At 38.4% G+C, this 18,862-nt stretch overlaps 1 protein-coding gene across 3 annotated transcripts in view; it reads right to left on the bottom strand.

Annotated features, from left to right (window-relative positions):
• Window positions 1-1,530: 1,530 nt before the first annotated feature.
• The window catches only part of edil3.L (EGF like repeats and discoidin domains 3 L homeolog), a 337,031-nt gene continuing 319,699 nt past the window's right edge, over window positions 1,531-18,862 (bottom strand). For 2 of the 3 annotated variants that reach the window (XM_018243508.2, XM_041577683.1), the window contains 2 exons: window positions 18,700-18,855; window positions 1,531-4,792 (listed from right to left, as the gene is read on the bottom strand). In XM_018243508.2, the coding sequence (XP_018098997.1) occupies window positions 4,643-4,792; window positions 18,700-18,855 (306 nt within the window). In that variant the 3' untranslated portion in view covers window positions 1,531-4,642. 3 annotated transcript variants of the gene reach the window in all.

Raw genomic sequence — 18,862 nt, 5'->3', positions numbered from 1 at the left:
GATCCGATCATGGGCCCTAGGACACAACAATCGGATCATAATGGATCCGATACGGGCGGTCGGATCACAGGACCGCATAGACGCACAGAGGCGCCTGTGATCAGACAGGATTTTTTAACATGCCCGATCAAGATATACTGTAGATCGGGGAAGGCCGTCGGATGACTCGGACTGTCGGCAGCTTTTATCGCCCCGTGTATGGGGGCCTTAAAAGTACATAAAAGAATACTTTTTGTGGTGGAGCTTTAATAGTTGATAACAATGTGAGGTTTGACATTATATGCTGAAATTAAGATTATTGCCCTCAGAAGGATGTGCATGATCTCATTCTCCAGATCTTCTTTACATAACAGAATACATTCAAACTTGGAAAAGATAAGTAAGTTAGGGACTGCCATATGGGGTTTACCTTGACGTGGTATGGTGGCTTTTCAACTTTATGATCATAACTTTGTAACTAAAATCCCCTGTTTTGTAAACATATGCACCTGCATTTATATTGAATTATTTATGAGACAGGGGACCAGGGAAGTGCATTGTAAGTAGCACTTCCATTATACTTAAATATATTTTTATTTAGCCTTAAGAGTGCTTCCACTAACACTCCCCCCTCAAATTGTGTATTCGCCTGAAGCTGTGGCTCAGCTCTATCTGGTTTTTAATAGCACCCCATACCCACCCCTTTATACTAATGGTGGTCCTATGTTTTTAAATATGGGCGTTGGTTTGAGCAATCTCTCTCTCTTAAAAGCCCTTATTGGCGGGGGAGGATTTAGCTTTCAGATTGAAACCAATGTTCAACACACACTGTGTACAGGTAATGCTATTATGCAGAGAATTTAGTCTTTTTATATTGTGACCTGAGTTAAGCAAGTTAGGGGCCGCCATATGGGGTTTACCTTGATGTGGTATGGTGGCTTTTCAACTTTATGATCATAACTTTGTAACTAAAAACCCCTGTTTTGTAAACACATGCATTTGCATTTATATTGAATTACTTATGAGACAGGGGACCAGGGAAGTGCATTGTAAGTAGCACTTCCATTATACTTTAGAAATATTTTGATTTAGCCTTAAGAGTGCTTCCACTAACACCCCCCCTCGAATTATGGGGGCCTTAAAAGTACATAAAAGAATATGTAATACTTTATGTGGTGGAGCTTTAATAGTTGATAACAATGTGAGGTTTGACATTATATGCTGAAATTAAGATTATTGCCCTCTGAAGGATGTGCATGATCTCATTGTCCAGATGTATCTTCTTTACATAACAGAATACATTCAAACTTGGAAAAGATAAGCAGAAAAGCGGTGTTAAATAATTTCCCTCTTTGTAGTTTGCTCTTGTTTTTCTCTTTCTTCTGGAGTCAATGATTTCTCTTGATGCACCTAAAGCTATCACTATTTCCTCTGTTTGACTAGTTGACTAGTGTGACTGAGTCATACATTCAGAGGCAGCAAGTTTGTCATGATCATCCTACATGTACACTGTAAATACATGTAATAAAGAAAAGGCACTGGAAACATATGAAAAATTATCCTAGTTTTTCAAAAGTTTATTGTAAGCATAAAGACTCGACAAGGTCATACTGACTTTACATCAACCTACATGTGTTTGATATTTACAAAACATCTCAATAGTATACTGGTTGAAAGATTTCAAAGGTCACTGTGTATTATTTCCATATTGATATGTCTTAAACCTATCATTTGCCTTATATTTAGCATGTTCAATTATCTTCAAAGATCAAGTAGTCATATCGAAAGAGAAAGTCAACATAAAACTAGAAACAGTTTCTGTGACAAGCCCTTAATAGATTTATGTTGAGGATGCCAGATACGTTCCTCAAGGATTCCCAGCTATTAAGGATCTCCTTAGATGAACAGATGAAGAAGCCATCATGACTGGTCTACATCTCCTCATATGAGGATATACTGAGACTGGGAGTTATAAACAACTGCTATAGTGAGTGGTAAACCCTTGGTGGGGGTCAAAGACATAAATAATATATAAATTAAGAAAAACAGGGTGGCATATTTTAGGTGTATATATGGCATCATTGATTTATGGAAATACACCCACACCCACTAAATATGAAATATGACAACATGAACAAATTTAACATTAATTCATCTGACAACCAAATGATGGATGTAGAAAAAAGGCATTAAACTATCCTTAATAGCAGGGCTTAACATTTGTAAATATTGTTCTTTATGGTTATAAGACTTCTCCTTTTGGTGGACATAGTTCTGGAACATGCAATTTCTAGAGCTGTGTTTCATTAAAGGAAAGATCTGGAGGCCATGTAATAACGACATTGTATGTTATTCGTATTGGCAGAATGGAACAAAAGATCAATTTTAATGTGCAGCAATTTTAATGTTTAGATGGCCTTCTAAAGAAATCACACAAAATATCCAGTATTATACAATAGGTTATGAAGATATTACATTTGTACATGGGTTTGTATGATGAGTGTTGTTTGTAACACCAAGGTGTACCTTAAAGGACCTGGTTTTCTTATTAAAACATATCTAATCATTTATCTTGATTATATAAAGTACAAAAATAATTGGCTGTCAGTAAAAGAGAAACTTTAAACCTGGACATTTAGGAATACACTCTGGACTTTTTTTTTTGTTGTTTTAATTTGTAAATATTTGCAATCTTGATCTGAAAACATCACTACAAAGAAATGAATTCCTACAGATGCACGGATTGAACACATTCCCCTTCTAAAAGAAATAAAGCAGAGACAATTGTAAAATGCATAGTACATTATACATAAAATGGCAAAATATTAGTTATTTAAGATCAAAACAGCGCATACATATAGCCTGTGCAAAATAATAAAATATTAACATTTAAAAAAAAAAAAGCAACCTCTGCCGCTACAGCTGTTAATGTTCTACGACTTTCAGTGTCACCAACAGTTGAGGTGGAACTGAGGGTTATTGTACAGGAGGCTGATTATTTCTTAACTGAAACATTGCAAACCAACATTTACTTAAAAGAATCTAAAGTGCACATTTGGGGCGGTTTTAGCTTTATATAAAGTGATAGAAATAATGTTTGTCATTTCATTGTCACGATGTTTGACTTTCTCTTTAATATTGTTCACCAAGGTTGAATGCAACATCACACAGAACATTTTACCTTTGAGAAACATTATACAGATGAACAGGACATAGGCCATTTCATGGCATTCAATATGCAGCACAATTAAAACAAATGAGAACTTATGCGAGAGAGTTTCCATGTCATGTTTGAAGCAGTTCATGTGAGTAGATCTGAGACCATAAGAATAAGGACAACACAGTAGGGACTCCATTACAAACAACAGCACCAGATTTCAAACAGTTTGTCCTGTAGATTTGATACTTGATACATATAGGACTAAAAACGTGATTTGCCTTTGAGTTCTGAGCTGATCTAATTACATGGAATACTGTTAGTACCTGCATTATAACACTTGCACTTCATTATTAGAGGCTACCCAAAGGTTTCATAGACTATATTATCACAATTCATATCACTAACTGTTGCCAGCTCTTTTAGAAACAAACACACAGGCGGATCCACAACTAGGAATTACAATATAAGTTTTGATATACCAAATCTTAATTTTTTTTCCATTGTTTTTTATTTCTATAAATAAAAAAAAAACTAAAATTTTTAATTAAATAAACAACTGATTGACACCAACATGGACTGGAAGATTGTGTATTACAAACCGACAGTTCTTTTATTTCCCCCATGCTGTAAAACCCCAAATCATTTCAACAAAAACTAAAAAAAAATAAAAATATTTTTTAAACAAGGATTATTTTAACTTTAAAATAACTTTATAATAACTTATAACTTTAGAAAGTCAAAATGTGTTAATGTACAATGACGAAATCAGTGGGTTTTTTTTTCTAAATAAAAAGATAGGTCTTTATGTTTGATTTAGAACATGCAGAAAACAATTTCTGCTCTGCCTTGATTTTTTGAAGCCAACAAGGAAGGAAATGTATTTAAACATGAGAAATAACATGCCTCAAGTACATGCACAATCGAAATGAGAAGGCAAAGCTCTTAATAAATGTTTCTAATTGCACAGGTGAAAATCAAATGGATTTTTAGAATCTGAGATGCAAATATTAATAAGATTTTGATAGGCACAAGGGAAGCAATTAGGATAATGCAGTCATCCCAGAGAAAACTTATTGCTAAAGCTGCAACATCCCTTCTTTTAACTAAGGGCATAATGTGAAGATGCAAACAATTTTTCAGAGTATGACTTTGTTAGCTGAGAGACAAAATCCACATAATTGCATTTCCTTGCTTGTAGAGATTAAAAACAGGAGGGGGGCATTAAAATAGGATGCTGCCTCTCTTCCCAAATATATTTCAACCAGTGTGAACAACGTAGAAGAAAATGAAAACATTTTATTATAAAGGTATTTGTTGGACAGATGGCTAGAGAGGGGATCATTTCAAGAGCAGGCCCAGACTACCTTGCAAAACAGTTACCAGCCTACCAGAGAGCGAGCACTTGTTCAATGAAACAAAAATGAGTTTTCTCCCGATTTTGAACAGTTTTTTTTCTTTGTTAATCCGAAATTGTGTTCTGAGTTGCGAAATGTTTACATTTTTTCAGTTCTCTTCAGTGCAACCCAACAACTCAGCTCTTAAAGTGATTCGTCCGTACCATGACCAAGGGAGGATCCTGATATATCTTGCATAGATTGGTGGATCCATTACATTCTTTCTGTGAGTGTCATTGTCAAAATTACCTTGAAAAACCTAAAAACAAACAAAAAGTCAATGTATTTAAGATTGAGAACTGACTTTAGTATGTTGTAGAGGCAAATAGGACAGTTTTTCAGTGTATTATAACCAAATTTGTACAGCAGAAAAGTCAGTCACATACACCCTTAGTGAATATCCAGAAACCCAAACTGTCAGCTAAAAATGTTGAATTAAACATTTGCCAATATGAGACTTTTATAGCTGTTTTTTAAGATTGTTTTCTGGAAAAATGGAACAAAATATGGAATATTCACCAATATTTTCCCACTATGTAGTACAATTTCCCACCAGAAGTACAATAAACCTGAATACAGTTATTCTAAGTGTGGCATTTGTGTAATTCCAGCTTTTCCATAATAGGAATCAACTAGGAAACATTTCACATGGGAAGGCAGAATCATTTTTTAATTAGTTTTTTCCCGATTGCTAGTATATTTACAAAATACATAGAATCATAAAATACTTCATGACATTGATTTGTGAGAAAAAACCCACAAAAATCCCAGTTTTGCAATTATTGTACAAATGTTTGACTTTTAAAAAAACAAAAAAATAAAATTGCTTCAGTGTTGAAAATACTCCTTTGATTTACTTCAGTGAAAGCTCAAAAGGTTTTTTCATTAGATATTTTTTCAGTTGATAAAGCTCAAAAAGTTGGCAAAGTTTAAACCAAAGAAATTAAAGATTTTGTTTTTTTTGCATCAATTGTTCTCTATATGTAAAAGAAACACAATTTCGAATTGTATTACATTTGTATTAATAAAAATAAAAAATGTTATTAAAACCATTGAGTTACAGATCTCAAGAAAAAAAAGATTTTGATTTTTTATCATGTTCTCTCTAGGGATCTTTCTGTAATTTGGATTTCAGCTGTGTTATTATTACAGAGAGAAAATAAACTGTTTTCAAAAATTAGAAATTGCTTATAATGGAGCCTATGGGAGATGGCCATTCTTTAATTCAGAGCCCTCTGGATAATATGTTTCTGGGTAAGGAATTTGGCAAATGCAACTGTAATAAAAGTACCTGGGTCGCGGCGGCGTGGACGGCCGCCACGCCGCCGCGCTCCTTCTCCGTCGGCTTCCGGGTCCTAGTGCGCGCGCGGCGCGCATGCGCATTATTTAAAGGCGCAGGCGTGCTGGCGTAATTACGCCAGCGCGCAATGGCGCGAAATTCTAACAGTATTTAAGCCCATTCATTGTTACTGCTCGTTGCCCGTGATAGGATTTATCCTGTGGTTTTGCCTGAAGCCTTGTGCTGTTTGTCGTGTATATTCTGCTTGTTATCCGGTTTTGACCCCAGCCTGTTTCCTGACGACGCTCCCATCTGAATCCTGACCTGTGCCTGTTACCCGACTACTCTATTGCCTGTACCCCTTCTGCTTGATACCCGGTTTTGACCCTTGCCTGCCTGACGATCCTTGCTATCTGCCTGCCTCGACCCAGCCTGTCTGACGATCCTCTCTGCCTCATCCTTGCCTGTAACCGTGATCCTCGGCCCAAAAGACTCTAGATACTTGCCGTGCCCCATTGCCTGCCAGAACTCTAGCCTTGCCCACTCATAAGTCCAGGTGGCACCTGAGTAGGCGGAGGGCCTTCCCGAAGCCCAAAAGTGGTCACGCATACTGGTGAAGAGAGCTCTGACCACGGTGCTTGGCTCTAGTTCTGGTATTGGGTGCCGGCCGTGACAGCAACTTTATGGGGTTATTTATCAAAATCCACATTTTCTGATTATTTTATAAAAAAAAGTCAGAACAAACTAGAATCCATGATTTGACCTTATTTATTCATATAAAAAGAACAATTTTATCAGATCAGGGAAAAACTCGATAAAACCAATTTTTTTCGGGCATCTTCCTGAAAAGTCATAATTTTTCAGATTTTTTGCCCGAAAAGCCAAAAATAGTCTGATTTTTGGGCTATATCCAGCACAGATCACAGAAACTTCCAAATAGGATACAACCTCGGCATCTCTGAGATGGCGGATTTTCAGATTCTGACTATTTTCAGCCTCGGGGTTTAATAAATCTTTAAAAATTTTAGTTTTTTTTTTGGCATTCGGACTTAAATAAATATCCCCCTCAATGTTACTATTAATCTGCATCACAGCAATTTTTTTATGCAATATTGAAATTTTATTGCAAAATATTGAAGATCACAGTAAATACTAACAATCCCTTCAGGACAAGGGACCAAAAAAATCAGTTAGCAAGAATGCTTTTCCATTCAACACTTTGAAACAAAAAAAAATCTTTATCGGCACTAGATCTGGAGCAACTTATGAAGTATAGCACCTGCCTCAACTCAGGCTCTTCTTATTTATCACAAGAGCTGCCTGAAATAAAAATGCTTATTTGTAACTAAGAAATATATTAATCAATTGTGTAATAAAAAAAAAGTCCATTGGCTTGTTGTTATTTATAGAAAGCTAACACGCTAGCCTTATTTCCTAAGGAAGATACAGTGCAAAGTTCTGATTTCTGCACTGGACTTACATAAAGCTGATTGAGTATAGCTGGTGGCACAGTTTAATGGTCCAATATAATATTGCTTTATAGATCCTGTGTAGAGCTTTTGAAACCTCTGTTTTTATCTTCATTTATAGAAGGATCCAATGAGTGTTGTGTTGACTCAGTAAATAAACATTATACTTTGCCATTAAAATGCATCAGTAACATTCTAAGGAAGAATTAATGCTACCTGAAGATAAAAATAAAAGACTGATCCGTAAAACTCAACACACAAGTGTCTATAAGAATGCTGGAATTAAAAGAGGAAAGAGCATTATTGCATAATGCATAATATATACATAAAACAAACCCGTATTTCTGGACTAAATGAACATGTCACAAGGCAATCAATTGAATAAATGTTTATATAGGTAAAGGATCTTTATCCAGAATCTGTGGGACTTATCTGCATAAGGGATATTTCCTTTATTTGGATCACCATATCTTAAGTCTACTAAAATCATTTAAACATTAAATAAACCCAATAAGATTGTTTCGACAACAAGATTCATGCAGCTTAGTTATCATCACATACAAAGTACTGTTTTATTATTTCAGAGAAAAAGGAAATTGCTTATTTGCTTAAAATTGACTCTATGGCAGATTATCTTCCATTAATTCTGAGCTTTCTGGATACTGGGTTCCTGGATAAGAGATCCATACCCGAGTGGAAGACAACTGTTTTTGGGCAGAAGAGTCGCACATAAGTGACAAACAGTATGCACTTCCCCATCACTATTTACAAATGCTTTACTAATCCTACAGGAAACCCTTTGTACACAGAATAATGACTGACAGATGTAAAGATGTCCAACAAGATGAACCCATCATACTGACTATTCTCAAACATTTCTCACCCCCTGCACTACATGAAAATCCTTTTAACCACTCTGAACCCAAGAGAGATTGAGCTGAGCAGAATTTTTGACTAGACATGTTTTCAAGCTCTTGTTACCTTAACCCAGTGGTCCCAACCACCGCTTGTGAGGAACACGTTGCTCCCCAACCCCTTGTATGTTGCTCCCAGTTGCCTCAAAGCAGGTGCTTATTTTTGAATTGGAGGCTTGGAGGCAAGTTTGGGTTGCATAAAAAACAGATGTACTGCCAAACAAACAGAGTCTCATGTAGGCTGCCAGTTAACATAGGGGTGTAACAACTAGGGATGCACCGAATCCACTATTTGGGATTCGGCCGAATCCCCAAATCCTTTGTGAAAGATTCGGGCGAATACCGAGCCAAATCCTAATTTGCATATGCAAATTAGGGGCAGGAAAGGAAAAAGTTCAAAAAATGTCTTCTTTTGTGACAAAAGGTCATGTGATTTCCCTACCTGCGCCTAATTTACATATGCAAATTATGATTCGGATTCGGCCGAATCCTGCTGAAAAAGACTGAAACCTGGCCAAATCCAAAATTCAGTGCATCCCTAGTAACAACCACGTTGTCTGGAACCTTAATAGGGGACTGTACCTGCAGATGCACAGGAGAATCCTGTGGGTTTCCGGTAATTCACCGACGCCCTTTTGGGGCCCCGGGATTTCTGCTGCGGAAGCCAACAAGAAGTGCGTAACAAGTCTGTATGCAAGGTACAGGCACGGGGAAAAGAATAAGACGTAGTCGAAGTCAGGCAGGCGGCAGAAGTGGTAGTCAAGGATCGGGCAGAAATCAAAACCAGGAATATTAAATACAATCAGATGCTTAGGCAGGAACAGATAACTGAAACCAGCTTAGGCATCAGCAAAATGGTGGACAGGCCTTTTTAACCATCTTTGGCGCCAAAACTCCAATTCAGACACAGCCTGATGACGTCATGACGCCTGCGACTTGACACAGGCATCAATATGCTTAGCGCTGGACGCCACTGTCACTTTGAAGACGAATGCGGAAGTGTGCGCATGCACGCCGTCACTCGGGGGGAGACGTGCCAGGAGGTAAGGTGCTGGGGAAGTCTCCCAGCGCATCTTACAAGGGGCTACCAAATAGCCAATCACAACACTCATTTGTCACCACAAGAACATTTTCCATGCTTATGTTGCTCCCCAACTCTTTTTACAATTGAATGTGGCTCACAGGCTGCCAAGCCTCATGTCCAGGTGCTACCAGATAAAGGATCCCATACCTGCATAATCCATCTATGCATCTATTTTTCACAAAGGTGAATACCGTTTCTATGTTTAGTATATTCTGTTTAGCAAGTCACACACTTCAGGCACTGGATGTGCTAGATATTTTTCTTACCACCCTCAAACTATTCCCTTATGTGTTCTGTTTTTTTGTTTTTCTAAAGTAAGTCCACTCTATTCATCTGTCTCTAAACAAATGTGCACTGCATTTCCATTTTTTTTTTTTTAAACTGGTTTTTTTCAAGATCGTTACATAATAGTTATGCAGTCATGGCTATACAGTAGATTTCTGTGCTGTTCCGCTAACATTATGTATCTGCATTCTTGTAACATTATCATAACAGAAATAACAATATAAATTTGCAGCTCAATTGACAAGCAATCATAAGACCCTACTGAGGGTTCTGTGGGTAGGAGGAAAAAGATAATTTTGCATTTCCGTTTTTAACATTGCTTTTTCTGTTCTGAATTATATATTGGACATTTTTAGTGCTGCCTTTCAGCAGAAACCCATTGGACAGTACTATTTTAAGCAGTAAGTCATGATCAGACTCTAATAAAAAGGCATTCGCCCTGTGGCATTATGGGAAGGTGCCCAACTGGGGGCCTGTCATATTTCTTTTAATAATATATATATATAATATATATATATATATATTTAATCAAATATAATGATCATATATGATCATGATCAAAAGATACAGTATCTACAGTCCCACAGAGCAGATGTAATATACATATCTGCCCCAAGGCATGTGATAGATTTCATGCACCATGAAAAAGATGAATTCATAACAATAAACCCCTAAACAGGCAGGACAATGTTAACCACTGGGCCCCCCTTTCTTCTCTTATCCACGTCTTACTTGGAAGGAAAAAGGGGAGGATGCTGCCTTGCAGCCTTTTGAGGGAATGATAAAAACATCTATTAAATCAAAAGAGACAGCGGCACTGGATTCCATTGTATTTACCAGAATTCAAAAATGCATTTGTTTACTTTATGCTAAATGCTGTTTCATTTCATTACTTTCCCATACACACTTTCTGGCTACCTATAAGTCTGTCTGCATTGGAAACGGATAGTTAGAAAACCTTTTTCTTCTTCTTCATTTTATTAACCACTGACAGTGCTATAAACTGTATAATCTACAGTGCTGACACAGAAGAGCCAATGAGATCAGTTGTACATTTCAATATTACACAAATGCTTTACATTTCTGCAGTTCTCTCAGGGACAATCACTGTGATCAAATGTCCTACCAGCTGACATTCATGTACATAGGAAATGTCTATGGCAAATCCTGCTGCAGGTAGAAAGGTTCAATGAAAAACTCATAAAAGTCAGTGTTTCCTTAGTGATGCATGCATTTACTACATGCATGGTGTAAGGTGCAAAAAACAAGTGCAACTCACTTATGAGCAATATGAGCAATAGTAGTCATAATCCACAGTGGAGCTATAAGACTGGCTGTAAGGACACGGCTGACTTGTGCTCACCATCTGGGTTGTAAATAACCCCCAGTATGTTTCACATTCACGAGATGTCTGTGGGCTCACACTACGGATATGTAAAATGAAAACACTCCATACGAAAAATGGTATAAAATGAACTGATGTATGGCAAACCCCTAAAAATCTTGGAGCTGTAGAAAGCTAATGCATGAGACTGCCATGCACATATTTGTTGCAGCCCTGTAAGGAGCGCTTGAAAGTTTGGAAAGAAGGACAAAGTCTGACAGTTCGAGGCAGAGAGTTCCAGAGAAAAGCAGAAGCCTGAGAGAAGTCTTGTAGACAAGAATGGGCAGAAGTGATGAGAGGAGAAGCGAGGCGAAGGTCAGAAGCAGAGTAAAGGTTTCGTGAAGGAGTGTATTTGGAGATAAGAGATGAAATATAGGGAGGGGCTTCATTATTAAGGGCCTTGAATGTGAGTGTTAGTAATTTGAATTTGATTCTAGAGGAGATTGGGAGCCAGTAAAGGGACATGCATATGGCCCGGATTTGTGGAAAGGCCACCTAGGCCCGGGCAGCAGGATTTTAGGGGGGCGGCATGCTGCCCAACCCTGATTCAATCTCCATTGTTCCACTCCAGATGATGAAAATTTGCACGAATAAAGGGGAGGGGACAGGGGCAACGAACGGCAGTGGGCCTAGGGTCGGCCATTATGTAAATCCGGCCCCGGGAGCAGCTGATGTTGAGCGATGAGATAGATGAATGAGTCTAGCAGCCGCATTTAGAACAGATTGGAGTTGTGAAAGGTGACTTGTTGGAATACCTGTGAGGAGTAAATTGTAGTAATCAAGGAGATGATGAGAGACTGAATCAGTGTTTTAGTTGATTCTGAACTGAGATATGGTCGTATTCAGGCAATGTTGCGCAGTTGAATGTGACAAGATTTTGCAAGTGTTTGAATGTGTGGTGAAAAAGACAGATACGAGTCTAGTATAACTCCTAGGCAGCGTGTCTGTGTGGTGGAATGAAAGGTGGTGTTGTTTACTGTGAGTGATATGTGAGGGACAGGGGAAGATCTTGGAGGAAATATAATGGTTTCTGTTTTTGAAAGGTTCAGTTTAAGGTGGTGCTGTGACATCCAGGAGGAGACAGCAGAAAGACAGTCTGTGACTTGGGAAAGGACAGATTAGAAAAAACATATGAACATAATAGTTTCATCCCTGTATGAGTTTGTCATGCACATATATGTTGCAGCCCTGTATGAGACTGCCATGCACATAATAGTTGTAGCCCTGTATGAGGCTTCAATACACGTAATAGTTGTGATCATAGTATGTAACTGCCAAGCACATATTTGTTGCATGATACTAGTTGCAGCCCTGTCCCTGATCATATCCATCTTAAAAAAAACATACTAAGCACAAAAATCTGTTTGCTGTGCAGGGCAATACAGGTGCCAGGCAAATAAATAGACAGGGATAAATATCCTCTTGAATAAAATAGAAAAATCAACAATTCTATAAAGCAAACACACTAAAGTTGAAATATGCCCAGCAGTAAACATTTGTTGTATATCTTCAAGGCTGGCACCCGTTACTGTAGCTAGCAGCTGCCTTCAACATATTGATAAGGATGGAAAGCTAATATTTCTCAGAGGATGAATAATTCTATTTCTTCAGACCATATGGTAAGTGAACATACACTAGTACATGCCATCAATCCATCTAAGTGACAGTTATGAATAACCATGCTACACTTTTAAGGGCTAATCCCGTAATATATTATATTGAGCGGTTAGTTGGTTTCCCCGAGAAAGATCAGTAAATGTGGTCGATGCTAACGTAATCACAAGTTGTTTTTCTCACTGATACGTTTGTTCCTGTAAGGTGAAATCAGAAGGGTCACATTTTGCCAAATAATTCCCTGTGTTATTTTCTCTGTTTCTCTGTATCGGGTACAGTTTGCTGCAGAACAACACCTGGCTCCTTCTAAATCTGTTTATTTGAAAAGAATATCTCAAGGCGATCAATAGGCTGTTTGAAAAAGCATAGGTTATTTTTGTAGCAGAGTGACGGTTCCACAACAGAATGCACTTGCCACTGCTAAACGGTAAACAAGTTCTGGCTGTTTGATCGCTGCTGTTCTGTAGCAATGGTCCAAATATCTTGTTTTGCAAACCTGAGAGCCTGAGTTGCTTAGTAATAGGCCAAAAGTCATTGCTCCTCTGGGCTAACCCTTAAAGGAACAGTAACACAAACAATTAAAGTGTTTTAAAGTAATCAACATATCGTGTACAGTTGCCCTGCACTGGTAAAACTGATGTGTTTGCTTCAGAAACACTACTATAGTTCATATAAACAAGCTGATGCGTAGCAATGGCAGAAATTGAAAAAAGGCTATATGGCACAGGTTAAATAGTGGATAACAGATAAACTCAGCAGTTTCTCCTTTAAATGGCTACCCCCATTGCTACACAGCAGCTTATTTATATAAACAATAGTAGTGTTTCTGAAGCAAACACAGCAGTTTTATCAGTGCAGGGCAACACTGGATTATATTTTTATTCATTTCAAAAACTTTTATTTTTTGATGTTACTGTTTCTTTAACTTAGTGCCAGTACATTAGTTAATATTTGACTGCTCCAGCCCAATGCTTCCTGCCCAGCCCACACTATCATGTGGGTAGATTCAAGTTTGAGCAAATGGCACAAGTCCAGGTAATAGAGCAATATAGATGACTTACATCAATAACCTTTAGTGTTACATTAAAGGATGTAGGTTCAATAACAGAAGCTGGTGAACCTAGAGCTTATTGAGGTGCCCCTTAAATTTATAGAGCAGAAAGAATCCCAAGGCACACAGGGTCAATGCAAGCAAGCTGCCTTTCGTGTTTATTGCGAAGTGCAACATTTCGGGGTCACGCCCCTTTCTCAAGTATGCTTGAGAAAGGGGCATGACCCCGAAACTTTGCTCTTCGCAATAAACACGCAAGGCAGCTTGCTTGCATTGACCCTGTGTGCCTTGGGATTCTTTCTGCTATACTGCTTGTGAGGCGGCCGATCCTCTACCTTTGTGCACCAGGTATCGTTTGTTATCTATCGGATGGTGTGCGGGAGCTAAAGTTGATTTACCTTAAATTTATAGAGCACATTCTCACTAGTGATGAGTAAATTTTTTCAGCATGCGTGAATTCACTCCAAACTTTTGCCAAACTTTTCAGTAGTTTCTCCAATTTTTTCGGTGAAGCCAAAAGGGGTGAATTCACTCATCACTAATTCTTCCTTCCTGCCAAGTGCAGGATCTTGGACCCACTAGGTCTTGGCTGAAGCCTTAATGATTTTTATTATAATCCACATTTGCCCATTGCATTTACCAGTAAATTAAGTTATGCGTTCTGTTTTGTAGAGTATTAGCTGCTTTCTAAATTCCTTCATCTGTATTTAATTCATCCCAGATTAGCTACAATAGAGGATATTTTAAAAGAGTGTCCGTTGTCATAAAGTTTAAATGGTAAGTGCAGAGGATAAGTTGTTTATAATAGTAAGTGCAAAGAATACGTTTTTTTCCAATGATAAGTGCAGTGGATGCATTTCTTCCTGTTACAGTGAGATCCTGCATTATCTCCTGTCAGGTGTTCAGCATTTTGTCTCCTGAAGTACCAGGCAAAAATGTGATTGTGCCAAAGGCAGGCCCAATATCCATGCCCCCCTTTTGCATTTCTGAACTCTCAGCACTGTAAATTTACCCACTGTGCAGATACCTGCCCGATATAACTAATGGGGTGGTCAGCTGAGGAGTAAGATGGAGAGATGGCAAAAAGGGCTGAAACTAAGGGTTGGAAGACAGAAAAGGTCCTTGCCTGGCACCCATACCCATTCACTTTCCACGTACCTCTTCAAAATGTGAATGTGCTCACCTGGTAGCCATGACCCCTCCACACATCACCCCTCCCCACCAAGTATATTTCCCTTGCCACCTGCTGTGCCGGTACCTGTGCTAATGAATGGGGGGGGGGGAGGTAGGGAGCGATGACAAATTACAGAAAGGCTGGAATTCTGAGTTGGCGGCAGAAAAGGTATGTTCCTGGCACCCACCCTCAGTTGAGCACATGCCTAGCCCTAGTTCTGACTCCTGAACTAGAGTCCTGCAGCAGGTCGGGTACCCGCGGGTTACCCGCAAAAACCTGCAGTACCTTGCGGGTTGAGGGGAGAAGTTCTGGGTGCGTGTAAAGACGCGGGTCGGCGGTTCTGCGGGTTTGCGGTTCGCGGGTCGGGCCTTCTCAATAGCTATATTTATTTATTTATTCCTGGTCACGGCTACTTCTGATGATGTCACTTCTGGTTTACAATGATAGCACTTCCTGATTCTTGATGGTCAGCGGGTTGCGGATAAGGTACTTGCGGGTAGGGTCGGGTAGCGGTTCCAAGCAGGTAAGAATGCGGGTTGTGGATTGCAGGTTGTGGGTACGGGTCCCAAAAAATGGACCCAGGAGTCTACCCTGAAGTACTCCAACCAGTACCTAGTTCCTCCCATACAGTATATACTGTAATAAGATATTTATTTTGTTTAGTGGTACCACTGCACTGGGAGGTCATTATTGATCCCCTCCCCCAGGCTCTTATTAATAGGGATGGGCAACATTTCACTGCAAAAAAAACAAAAAACCCATAGACTCCAATGTATTAAGAAAAAAAGGTTCTGGGGTTTGAAAAAAATGTTGCATGAAAAAAAAAAACATTGACTTCAATGTGTTTTGGTGAATTTTCACCATTTTTAAAAAAATTTGGCGAAGCGAAACTGGACAGATTCGCCCATAAGTAGTTATTAACTATAACTACAATGATCACTGTGTGCAAAACTATCAGCTTGGAGTTTGGGTGAAAGTCCTTCTTGCATTGGTTGAACTTCTCAGTGACATCATAAACTGTTATTAATAGTAAGGAGTCCATTATCCCATGTAATGTTCAGACCTAAAGCAAAGTGCATAATAGCTGCATATTCTAACTATCAAATAAACTAGATTATTTCCTCTAAATTGTCAATTACTATAGATATTACACTCTATATATACAAAATATTATATTCATATTACACAGAAATACATTACGGAAGAAATAACTCATGAGCAATGTTTTCATTGCTCATGAGTTATTCATTCATATTTTTATTGGGCAAATGTATTTATTACTCCCTTCAACATGTGACTGCGGTAAATTAATCTGCTTATTGTTACTAGCCATCATAAGCAGAACAAGTAGCATATTTAAAACTGCTGTAACCCTTCCCTACATTAATATTTTCTTAGACGTGTGGTTACAAAGTATTTCCTTTAGTCGATAATGATGTAAAAACTGTGGTTTCTCTTCTTGCTCAGACATGAATATGTCATTGTGCTCGAGGTACCACACAGTTATACACATTTATCCACAGTGCTCTATGGAGGCTTTTTTTTTAAAAAAAATTTCAAAATTTTAATTAATCACATTTTTTTCAGCTTTGAGTCATCTTCCAGAAGAACTAAAGTTTGACAAAGAAGTATACTAGAAACGCTACATAGCAGGGGCAGTTTAAAAAGATTCTTAAAAGAAATGCAAGAGCACTAAATGGTGCAAAAATGGCAGAAGGGGGAGCCTCGTGAGGAGACTCTGGGCAACTGCGGAAAGCAAAGCTTCTCGTGTTTTCATATCGGAAATTTTCTTTATTGCTGGTGAGAAAGAATTTGGAGAATTTACCCAAGGTAGAACAGATTTAATGGCGGCCTACAAATCTCTCTGTCTGCCATCACACATTCGAACAAAAAAAGACCTTCCCCATAGGCAAACATTGACGTCGGTAGGTTTTAGGTGGCGAACTAGGGGGTCGAAGTTTTTTTTTTAAAGAGACAGTACTTCGAACGGTCGAATAGTCGAACGATTTTTAGTTTGAATCGTTCCATTCGAAGTCGTAGTCTATGGTCGAAGTAGTCCATTCGATGGTCGAAGTAGCCAAAAAAAAAAAACATTCGAAATTCGAAGTTTTTTTCCTCTATTCCTTCACTCGAGCTAAGCAAATGGGCCCCTTGCGGTCATATTTATTATGCTATGTAAAAAGCAATGTAAAATAAATGGTGAATTTATCAATGTGTGTGTAAATGTATGCCATGCAACCACCAGATTTGCTGCTGTTATTTGGTTATGATAGACTGAACTGCGTTTAGCTGTGAATCTGGCATGGGAAGGTCGGCAGCCAATCAGGAAGCAGATCAGGTGGCAGCCAATAGCATCGCGTAGCAATGGTGGCGGCTCCTCCCCCCCTCGCTTGCCGAGGCTGGGATGAGTATATGAGGCAGCCGCAAGTGCGTGTGGCATCAACTGAGGGAGGTGGAAGAAGAAGAGCTTCCACCCACCCTAATATTTTGTATATGTTAATAAAAAAAAAAACTGTCTCAGTGACTTAAGTTTAAGTGGAGGAGTCAAGCTCTGGGAACTGGTGGTAAAGGCAGTTGTGGCCTATTAATGGCCACCGACTGAGTTAGTAACAGAGGTGGGCCTGGTTTCATTGTATATTATACAGTTTAAGTTGGGCTGGCAGTTTTACTTGGCAGCATTGTTACCACTGCTAAACGGATTGTAATAAAGTCGCTGCGGCCTGTTTTCTCCATTAAGTTTTTATTGCATTTGGTCATTATTGGGACATTTAGGGGGTTATTTATCTGATTTTATCTCAACATTTTCTGCGACAAACTCCGATCAAATCCGCTCAGGTTTTTTACGCTTATTTATTATTACATTTACCCGAAAATTTGCTTTGCAGGAAAAAAAATCAGTTTTTTGGATTTTTCACCAGAACACTAATTTCTTATGCTTTTTTGCCCGAAGACCGGAAAACTTTGGGGTATTGCACGAAACCCAGCGCAGATCAAAAAATCATTGGGACTTCTCCCATTGACCGGTCTGAGATGCCGGATTTTCGGATTTGGACTTTTCATCCTCGGATTTTTGCATTCGGAAATTTAGTAAATAACCCCCTTAGTGATCAAAGTAGGTGCTGTCTACCTTCCCATGACAGAAGTCAGAAAAAACAAGTAAAAATGTTATGCCGTTTTTTTACAAGGTGAAGCCTGGCAATTTGTGGTGTATTATCCTGCTGGTTTTTACACTTAAATATGTTCCTTAGAGAGAACTTCTGTCTGGGGTTTAGTTGCACTCTGCACAATGTGGCGGATAAAAAAATCTGGCAAATATGAACAGTGACAGTGGACACAAGCCACATGCTCTGTCTGAGCTATGGCACTTACTCACTAAATTGTATTCCCTTATCTGGAGACCCGTTATCCAGAAAATTCAGAATTACAGGATGTCCATTGCCTGTACACTTCATTATAATTAAATATTTCACATTTTTTAAACATATCCTGTTTCTCTGTAATAATAAAATAGTGCATCCAAATTAAAATATAATTAATCCTTATAGGAAGCAAACCCTGCCTATTGGGTTTATTTAATATTTACGTAATTTTTAGTAGCTTTATGGTGTGGTGATCCAAATTACAGAAAGACCTGTTATCCAGAAAGCACCAGGTTCAATGCACTCTGGATAACAGGTTCCATACCTGTACAGAAATAAATCTAAAACAATTCATGATTAAAGGCTAAATAGTAATGAATTCAAAATCCTTTTACACGGCAGCTCAGAAGCCAGTGCATCAGAATTTAATCACCAGTCCTGTAGCATCAGCTTTTATGACATTTCTGCCTGATTATTTCAAGCAACATATAAAACACAGTATTTTGGAAATGAAAAAACACTGTAAAGTTGAGTTTGTACTAGGCATCCTTACCTTGTCTTTCCTTTGTTTTCCATCCTGATACACAGCCCAGTGTTCTCCATTGTTACTATAAGCAATTTTATAGGAACCCACAAACTGCACATGGCCAAAATCTTTAGCTCCTTGTGTTATTATTCCGGTCACTTTTGCAGGACGAAGCAGATCCACCTATAAG

The sequence above is a fragment of the Xenopus laevis genome, chromosome 1L, assembly GCF_017654675.1.
Source record: "Xenopus laevis strain J_2021 chromosome 1L, Xenopus_laevis_v10.1, whole genome shotgun sequence".
Taxonomy (NCBI): Eukaryota; Metazoa; Chordata; class Amphibia; order Anura; family Pipidae; genus Xenopus; species Xenopus laevis.
The sequence above is the reverse complement of the archived record's forward strand: the minus strand, read 5'-3'. Positions and strand labels throughout refer to the sequence as shown.